The sequence below is a fragment of the Salvelinus sp. IW2-2015 genome, linkage group LG26 (genome assembly GCF_002910315.2).
Source record: "Salvelinus sp. IW2-2015 linkage group LG26, ASM291031v2, whole genome shotgun sequence".
In the NCBI taxonomy this organism is placed as follows: Eukaryota; Metazoa; Chordata; class Actinopteri; order Salmoniformes; family Salmonidae; genus Salvelinus; species Salvelinus sp. IW2-2015.
Window position 1 is genome coordinate 13,270,044 of NC_036866.1, and position 9,818 is coordinate 13,279,861.

The 9,818-nt window shown below is 42.7% G+C and overlaps 1 protein-coding gene across 1 annotated transcript in view; it reads right to left on the bottom strand.

Annotated features, from left to right (window-relative positions):
* The window catches only part of LOC139023050 (neurocan core protein-like), a 109,112-nt gene that overhangs the window by 17,459 nt on the left and 81,835 nt on the right, over positions 1 to 9,818 (bottom strand). The window contains exon 2 of the mRNA XM_070435142.1: positions 6,391 to 6,470. Coding sequence (XP_070291243.1) covers positions 6,391 to 6,463 — 73 coding nt within the window. The 5' untranslated portion in view covers positions 6,464 to 6,470. The remainder of the gene's footprint in view (positions 1 to 6,390; positions 6,471 to 9,818) is intronic.

The following is a 9,818-nucleotide window of genomic DNA, read 5'->3' on the forward strand; positions in this document are numbered from 1 at the left end:
TCGCCTCAATGTAAACTCAGATTTTTTTATATAAATATGAATTTAATCAAACAAAACATGCATGTATTGTGTAACATGAAGTCCTATGAGTGTCATCTGATGAAAATAATCGATGGTTAGTGATTCATTTTATCTCTATTCTGGTTTTTGTGAAGCTATCTTTAGCTGGAAAAAATGGCTGTGATTATTGTGGTTTTGTGGTGACCTAACATAATCGTTTGTACTGCTTTCGCTGAAAAGCCTATTTGAAATCGGACACTTTGGTGGGATTAACAACAAGATTACCTTTAAAATGATATAAGACACATGAATGTCTGAGGAATTTTAATTATGAGATTTCTGTTTTTTGAATTTGGCGCCCTGCACTTCGACTGGCTGTTGTCATATCGATCCCGTTAACGGGACTGCAGCCATAAGAAGTTTTTAAGGGATACTCCTTTCTCAATTATAAAAGAAGTTAGGCTCAAATCGGATGTTAGGTACTATAGTTCTTGAATATTATGTGAATCCTCACAATTTAAAGGGTACATTTGGGTGCAAACAATTAGCAAAATGTTTCAAAGATCAAATTACATTTCAATAAAATAATGTGCCAGGAATGCTAATCGTATCTGTTTCTAACTACAGAAATGATTTCAGCACAATCTGAGATGGTGGTATCATGGTTTGCTGAAATGACGTGGATTGACTTAGTAGCTAAACACATACAGTACAGTGCCTTCAGAAAGTATTCACACTCCTTGACTTTTTCCCTTTTTCCTCATTTTATTGTGCTACAGACAGAATTTAACATGGATTACATGTATATTTTTTGTCACTGGCCTATACACAACACCCCATAATGTCAAAGTGGAATTATGTTTTTCTGAATTTTTACAAAATAATAAAAAATGAAAAGCTGAAATGTCTTGAGTCAATAAGTATTCAACCCCTTTGTTATGGCAGGCCTAAATACGTTCAGTGGTAAAACAAATCGCTTAACAAGTCATATAATAACTTGCATGGACTTACTCTGTGTGCAATAATAGTGTTTAACGTGATTTTTGAATGACTACCTCATCACTGTACCCGACACATACAATTATCTGTAAGGTCCCTCGGCTGAGCTGTGATTTTCAAACACAGATTCAACCACAATGCCTCGCAAAGAAGGGCACCTAAAAGCCGCACCTTTGGGGGGGGGGGGGGATACTGTCACGCCCTAACCATAGAGAGCCTTTTTATTCTCTATTTTGGTTAGGTCGGGGTGTGACTAGGGTGGGTAATCTAGGTTGTTTTATTTCTATGTTGGCCTGGTATGGTTCCCAATCAGAGGCAGCTGTTTATCGTTGTCTCTGATTGGKGATCATATTTAGGCAGCCATTTCCCCACTGTGTTTTGTGGGATCTTTTTTTGTGTTGTTGCCTGTGAGCACTCCAGAACGTCACGTTTCGTTTGTTCTATATWGTTTTTTTGTGCGGTTCACTTCAATAAAAAGGTTGAACCGATTTCACGCTGTGCTTTGTCCAAATGTTATTACGACGATCGTGACAACTCCAGAATACTAACCTAATTAGAGTGAAAAGAAGGAAGCCTGCACAGAATAAAAAATATTCCAAAACATGCATCCTGTTTGGAACAAGGCACTAAAGCAAAATTGCTAAAAATGTGGCAAAGAAATTAACTTTGTCTTGAATACAAAGCGTTATGTTTGGGGCAAATCCAATACAACACATTACCACTCTCCATATTTTCAAGCATAGTGGTGGTTGCRTCATGTTATGGGTATGCTTGTAATCACAGGCAAAATCCTAGAGGAAAACCTGGTTCAGTCTGATTTCCACCAGATATTGGGAGATKAATTGACCTTTCAGCAGAACAATAACCTAAAACACAAATCTACACTGGAGTTGCTTACCAAGAAGACAGTGATTATTCCTGAGTGGCCGAGTTACAGTTTTGACTTAAATTGACTTGAAAATCTATGACAAGACCTGAAAATGTTTGTCTAGCAATGATCAACAACCAACTTGACAGAGATTTAAGACTTTTTGTAACGTTCGTCTGAAGAAGTGGACCAGGGCGCAGCGTCATTTTTGGTCATCATATTTATTAAAATGAGAACCAGCAACAAAATTTCCAAAGTGAAACCAAAACGAACGTACCGTTCCGTAGGCTACAAGAGCTGTACAAAAACAAGATCCCACAACATAGGTGGGAAAACAGGCTACCTAAGTATGATTCCCAATCAGAGACAACGATAGACAGCTGCCTCTGATTGGGAACCACACTCGGACAAACACAAAGAAATACAAAACATAGAATGCCCACCCCACATCACACCCTGACCTCACCAAATAGAGAAATAAAATGTCTCTCTAAGGTCAGGGCGTGACACTTTTTTAAATAATAAAAGAAGGTGCATCTACAAAGTATTGAATCAGGGGTGTGAACACTTATGTAAATTAKATATTTCTGTATTTCATTTTYAATAAGTCTGCAAAAATGTCTAAAAACATGTTTTAAYTTTGTCATTATGGGGTATTGTGTGTAGATGGGTGAGAAAAAAGTATATTTAATACATTTAAAATTCAGACTGCAACAAAACAAAATGTGGAATGAGTCAAGTGGTATGAACACTTTCTAAAGTCACTGTCCATACACACATTCTATAGCAACAAAAACCCATTACAGAGAATATTTGCTCTATTTACTTCTGTAGATGTTTTTTTGTTGCTGTATAGTCCCTTTATAATAGCTACCACAGAGCTCTGTGTACAGTAAGTGTTRCTGTGCTGTCTGCTCTCAGGGCAGATCTGAAGGTACAGTAAGTGTTACTGTGCTGTAGGGCTGGTCTGCTCTCAGGGCAGATCTGAAGGTACAGTAAGTGTGTATGTGCTGTAGGGTGGTCTGCTCTCAGAGGAGTCTGAAGGTACAGTAAGTGTTACTGCTGCTGTTAGGGCTGGTCTGCTTCAGGGCAGATCTGAAGGTACAGTAAGTGTTACTGTGCTAGGGGCTGGTCTGCTCTCAGGGCAGATCTGAAGGTACAGTGGGGTCCAAAATGATTGACACACTTGATAAAGATGAGCAATAATGATAAATAAATAAAACATTAAAATACTGAGCTATATTTTATGCCCCAAAAATTGGGAAATTATATTATATTATTTACTAATACAATTGCTCAGAGAAAGAGATTTTGTTTTAACATGTAATATTGTTTCTTCCTAAATTATTGACACCCCTAAAGATCTCTATAATTACTGTAAAAAAAATATAAAGTTAGTATTTGGTTCCTAGCATGCAACGATTACATCAAACGTGTGACTATACTAAAATGTGTTGGATGCATATTGCAGTTTGTTTTGGTTCGTTTTGTTTCAGATTATTTTGTGCCCAATAGAAATAAATGGTAAATAATGTATTGTCCTTTTGCAGTATTTTTTTTTTGTTATAATAAGAAAATAATATGTTTTCTAAACACTTCTCACATTAATGTGGAATTGCTACCATTATTACAAGATACTCCTGAGTGAATAATGAATAATGTTAGAGTGAGAAAGTTACAGAGAGTCAAAGAATTATACCCGCAAGACATGCTGACTTCCCACCGCTTACCAATAACACGGGAGATAAACATTAGCAACAGCTGGCGTCCACACAGACAGGCTCCATGCAAGGTTTAGAACGACATTCCCAATGCTGGGCACTCTCTGCATGCAATCTCTCACCAGGGCCACTTTTCCCTCTTCTCGTCTTCACCTTTCCTCCTTCTTCACCTCTCTTCTCCGCTCCTCTCCTCTCTCTCTTATTAGTATTTGATGTTGTTAACCATGTCCCAGGGATATGGGCTGCGTCTGAGCCCTGTCCCATCCTGTTGTCCCATCCCTGTCCCATCCCTGTCCAGATCCTTGTCCCATCCCTCCGTACCATCCCCTATATCACATTGTGTTTTGTACGCCTCTCCCTGGTTCATCCTGTTAACTCCTTCTGTCCTTATCCCTGTTCACTATCCCCTGTCCTACTCCCTGTCCATCGCTGTTATCCGCTGTCCTATCCCTGTCCTTCCCTGTCCTATCCCTTCTTCCCTGTCTATCCGTCCTCTCCTAATCCCTTTTGTTCCTATAGCACTGGTCTAGTCGGCGTGGTTCCCATTCCTGTTATCCCTCTCTATCCCTGTCCTATCCCTGTCCCATCCTGTCCATCTGTTCTATCCTGTTTCCTCATCCTGTCCCTCCCTGTCCTTATCCTGTCTATCCCTGTTCCATCGCTGTCCTATTCCTGTCCCATCCCTGTCCCATCGCTGTCCTATCCCTGTCCTATCCCTGTCCTATTCCGCCACACGCCAGTGTAGTGCCACTCGGAGGCTACTGCCTGCGCCCTGTGTGGCGAAATTATACATTTATATGGTGTGGCACAGGGCCCCATGCCCCCCCCCCATTTCCCCATCCTCATCTCTGGCCCGTCAAACAAACACAGTCACCAGAGGAGCTTTTCATGCCAGCCCCCCTTCTGTGCCTACTCCCCCCTGCCTCCGCCTGTCTCCCTCCATCACTCATTTCCATTTTCACCCACCCGAAAAGGAGAAAGTTGGAAGGCGGTGGGGTGGGCCAGAGGGAGGGGGCAACATGTTCATAAACATTCTTTCCACAGTAGCAGGGTGAAATGCATCTATTTGCACGACATATATAAAGGCTCATATGTGTCAGTAAGTTATATGACCTGGGGGAAGCAGTGGACTTTTCATGCTTATGCTATGTGAGACTGCTGAGCATGCTTCTTGGCCTGCAGTCTGCTGCAACTACTGCTGTTACACACATGTGGGCGTGTACGCACGCACGCACACACACACAATCTGCTCCAGTCACGTCTTTTGTGCTAAAGGAGCAGCATGCTGAGTCACAGGCCACCAAGCCTTGGTTTTTCACGGGCCCCACAATGCTATGCTGTTTATCTTGACACAAGGCAGAACAATGGCGTGCAGATGGCAGCAGACGGAGCAGGGAGACAAGCCGGCACAGGGGGCACAGAGGGGGCAAAGGTCTGGGTTCCCTCTGGTAGAACTGTGGATGCATGGACACGACTGCTAGAGGCCCTCCACACCCTTCACCCTGGATAAAACTGTGTGTGTGTGTGTGCATGTGCGTGTGTGTGTGTGTGCGTGTGCATGTGCGTGTGTGTGTGTGTACTGTATGTGTATGTGCGTGTGTGTACTGTATGTGTATGTGCGTGTGTGTGCGTGTGTGTGCGTGCGTGTGTGTGTGTGTGTGCGTGTGTGTGCGTGCGTGCGTGCGTATACATATCTGTGAATGCGTGCATGTGCAAGTTTTTTGGCTGGTCTGGGTCTCTCCTGTAGGGGCTGTGGGTGTGTGTACATGGTTACTCCAGCACTGTAGAACCCTGCACTGGCCAGATAAGACTATTTGAGTAACACTGGTCCAGGATCAGCTGTTGTCTGCAGGGAGAGTCTACTCCCTGACAGCTCATGATCTCAGACCTGCCAGAGTGTTCTCAAGGAGAGTGAGAGAGAAACATGCACTGACATACAGTCAGAGGGTAAAAAATACCTTACCCAGTCATCTTCCAAATTATTGCCTGACTCAAGAGTGATGATGCTGGGGGACTAAATTGTCCTGCCAAAGGACTAGCCAAGCCTTAATGTGCAGGGACAGCTCTGACACACTGACACACAGCCAGAGACTGTCATAGCACTCAGAAATGTACTGAGGCAAATCATAGATAAGGGTACATTAGGTATCTGCCTACATACTATGGCAAAGGGCTCATTGTACAGTATGTGGATAGAATATTGATGGAATCCATGTCTGTATCCTCAGTTTCTCACCAGGGGTGCATTAACTAGAAACCAAAAGGAAGCAAATGGCTGAAATGGGATGGGACTAATATGAACTTGTGCAAAGCATTTTGCTATGGTGTGAACTAATGAATGCACCCCAGATGTTTGAGAGCATCCTGACACATGCATGTGGGTATTAACATGATATTAAGGGTGTGTGTGTGCGTAGTGGGTGTGTGTGTGCGTAGTATGTATGTGGTGTGTGTGTTGATGCATGCATTCATGTGTCTTTGTGAGCGTTTGTGAATATGTGTTTTTGTGTGTTTCTCATGGTAAGTGAGGGTCAACCCATTCCTCCATAAACAGCAACTCTCCACAGGGCAGTGTTGTAAATAGGAGTCCAGGGACCAGTAAGCCAGCTAGTATACAGCACTGGGGACTAGCCAAGACTCTGCTAAGAGCCTGGAGCTATCACAAGACCTCATCAGAAACACCTTCAGAAGAGCAGGGGGGTAGGTAGTGTGTTGTTAACGTGGTGCTAATGTTGTGTCTACTGGACCAACGCTGCTAAAAGACACACGGCCATGTTAACCAATGTAGGGAGCAGAACTTACCACAACCCAGAGAGAGAAGGAGGGCTGTCAGCAAAGCCTGCAGTCCACAGGCAGGGACCGTCGCACCCATCATCCTGGACCTGGGAGAGTGAAAGAGTGAAAGAGAGAGAGAGAGAGAGAGAGAGAGGAGAGAGAGAGAAGAGAGAGGAGGAGAGAGAGAGAGAGAAGAGAAGAGAGAGGAGAGAGGAGAGAGAGAGAGAGAGAGGAGAGAGAGAGAGAGAGAGAGAGACATCAGTTAGAATTAGAAGATGCTGATATGCTCACCCCCATTTCCTCCCCTTAACGTGCCAGTTAACGAGACAGAAGGAAAAGGTGAGAGGTGGTCAGGAGGCATAGCCATTAGAATCCCATCCACAGACGCAGGTTGAAGTTTATTGTCATGAGTCTTGTCCTGGAGGCAGAACTGAGTGATTTCCTCTTAGATACACCAGCTGCAAAGTCAAAATTGTCTATATTATACAAATTAATTTAAGGTCAGTGTGGTCAGGGTTATGGTTAGGTTTAAAATCCGATTTCATGACTTTGTGGCTGTGCCAGCTAGTGACCACTTCTGCAGAGCTGCCTCCAGAACATGATTCATGACGGAAAAACGCTAACCTGCTCCACAGACAGCCCTTGCAGTGACAAATCAAACAGGAGTAATTTCAGGTTACATCAGAGGACCCTGATAATGTTGCTCACTTTACAATCTCCCTTCAATCAAAGATGGAGCTGTACCTAGAACAGCCCAGGGCGTAAGCCACAACCCAACTTGATTGACAATCAGGTGGATATGGTCTTTGTATTGAAGAATGTGTTATTAATTGGCAACCCATCAGCTTCTTCTGTTTACGCTACCAAAGGGAGAGACGTTTACATTAAAACGTCTGAGCACCGCAACACAACATGCAAATACAACACCTTTGAAGCCTCTGTTCCCATGGTAATTGTTACACATGGCATGTTTGACATTTTCACTCGTGAGTGTGGAAGAAGCTGGTATGCGAGAAAGAGCCTGGTGTTTGTATTAGTCAATTGGAAAATTCACTTTTTCCGTTTCGTTGGGAAGGTGAAAAAAAGCCTTACAATACAAACAYATTTGATAATGAATAAAAGTGAGGTCCTAATCATCTCTATCTCTCTAGAAKAATCATTAAAGCAGAGAGAAAATCCAGTGGAAAAAATGCCTTCAATTCAATAAAATTCCATACAACTTTATCAATCCCATCAGGTGCAATACATAGAGAATTGTCCGAGCACATGCACACAACTACAGCATAAAGAGAAAAGCAGACTTTGTAACTAGGTACAGTATAGTATATACAGTATTAGCCTGGATCAACTAAACTAAACCCTGACCTGTCTGTTGCTACAGTATAACTAAGTGTTAACACCAGTCCAGTCCAGACCAGACCAAATCAGTCCAGAGAGTAGGGTCCAGTGTGGGTTGAGGGTGAACTGAGTCCCAGTGAGAGAGGTCAGCCCCTGGCGTGAGGACAGAGAAACCCTGTGTATAAATAATGAATGTTATGTGGCAGTTCTGGAGACAAGGTGTTCAGCCTGGCGCGGCGGCTAGGCAGCCAAGGGGCGAAATCCGAGGAGAGGGTACCACAGATACCCAGAGTCCATTACAGTTGCGCTATTCACTCAGACTGTTTTAAAGGCAAACAAGGACAAACGCCAACCACAAACAGTTAAAAGTTAATTCCACAAATTAACTTTTAACAAGACATACCTGTTTACACTTTTTTGGTTACTACATGATTCCATATGTATTATGAAATAGTTTTGATGTCTTCACTATTATTCTACTATGTAGAAAATAGTAAAAATTAAGAAAAACCCTTGAATGAGTAGGTGTGTCCAAACTTTTGACTGGTACTGTATATACACAATATAATACAAAAACACAGTCATGAGAAATACAAATAAAACATCACAAATCACCCAGGAACACAGTTACATTTCTCCACAAATAGGGTCCCCAATCAATACATGAAATTGTTGGAACGGCACCAGAACATCAATATGAAATCCTTTTTGAATTTTGTTCCAGCAATACAGAACATCAAAACTAAAAGCAGATTTACCTCGCTCGGTGGAGACCCTAGGAACCTCAAGAGTTAACCAATCCTGTGAACGGGTTAGACAACTCAGGTGTCTACACTTCAACAGCAAAGTAAGATAAGACGGAAGTTTATGAAGTAGGACCTCTAGAGAGGAGGCTCCCTCTCTCCTCTCCTCTCTTTATCTGTCTACTCTACTCCTTCCTTTTCCTTGTGAGGAGCACTCCAGGTTAATTGACAGGGCCTTTCAGCAGTGTGGCGTTAATGTGGCATAGCCTCCTCCTACCACCCTTCCATACCTCCCGACATCCCTCCATCCCTTCACCCCAATAGCCCATCTGTTCATTGCATCTTTCATGTCAGTGTGACCAATCCCTCATAATGTAGGCTCCAAGGGCACACTGCTGCATACACACTGAGAAACACTCATAAACACTGAGAAACACTGAGAAACAACATTTGCCCCTCTGAGTGTTTGCGCAATAGGTGTTTCTCAGTGTGTAGATGTTTCTCAGTGTGTTCAATGAGTCAACGTGTGTAGTGCTAGTGTTTCTCAGTGTGTATGAGTGTTTCTCAGTGTGTATGAGTGGTTTTCTCAGTGTTCTCAGTTTCTCAGTTTTCAGTGTGTATGAGTGTTTCTCCAGTGTGTATGAGTGTTTTCTCAGTGTGTTATGAGTGTTTCTCATGTTTTAGTGTTCTCAGTGTTTAGTGATGAGTGTTTCTCAGTGTGTATGGTCTCAGTGTACAGTGTATCGAGTGTTTCTCAGTATCCATTTCCGTGTCCTCAAGTGTGCTCTGAGTGTTCTCAGTGTGTATCGGAGTGTTTCTCAAGTTTCCTTCAGTGCTGTAGCTGAGTGTTTTCTCCAGTCTCGTGATGAGTTTTTCGTTCTATGAGTGTTTCTCAGTACCGTGTTATGAGTGTTTCTTCAGTGTTGAGCTGTTCAGTTTTAGCTGTTTAGCTATCTACTCCGTTAGATGTTTCTAGTGTTTCTCAGTGTGTCTTGAGTGTTTCTCAGTGGTCTGATGTTTCTCAGTGTGCTCTCTGAGTGTTTCTCCAGTGTTTCTCAGGTGGTCTGAGTGTTTCTCAGTGTGTGCTAATGAGTGTTTCTCAGTGTTCTTCAATGTGTGTATGATGTTTCTCATCGTGTATCGAGTGTTTTCTCAGCCTGCCTGTATGACGTCGTCCTTTTCTTCAGTTATCTTACTCAGGATGGTGTTTGAGTTGTTTCTCAGTGTGTTATGAGTGTTTCTCAGTGTTTCTCAGTGTCGTATATGAGTGTTTCTCAAGCTGTGTTATTGAAGTGTTTTTCACCTCGTTGTTATGCAGTGTTTCTCAGTGTTTCTCAGTGTGTATGAGTTTGTTTTCTCAGTTGTTTCTCATTG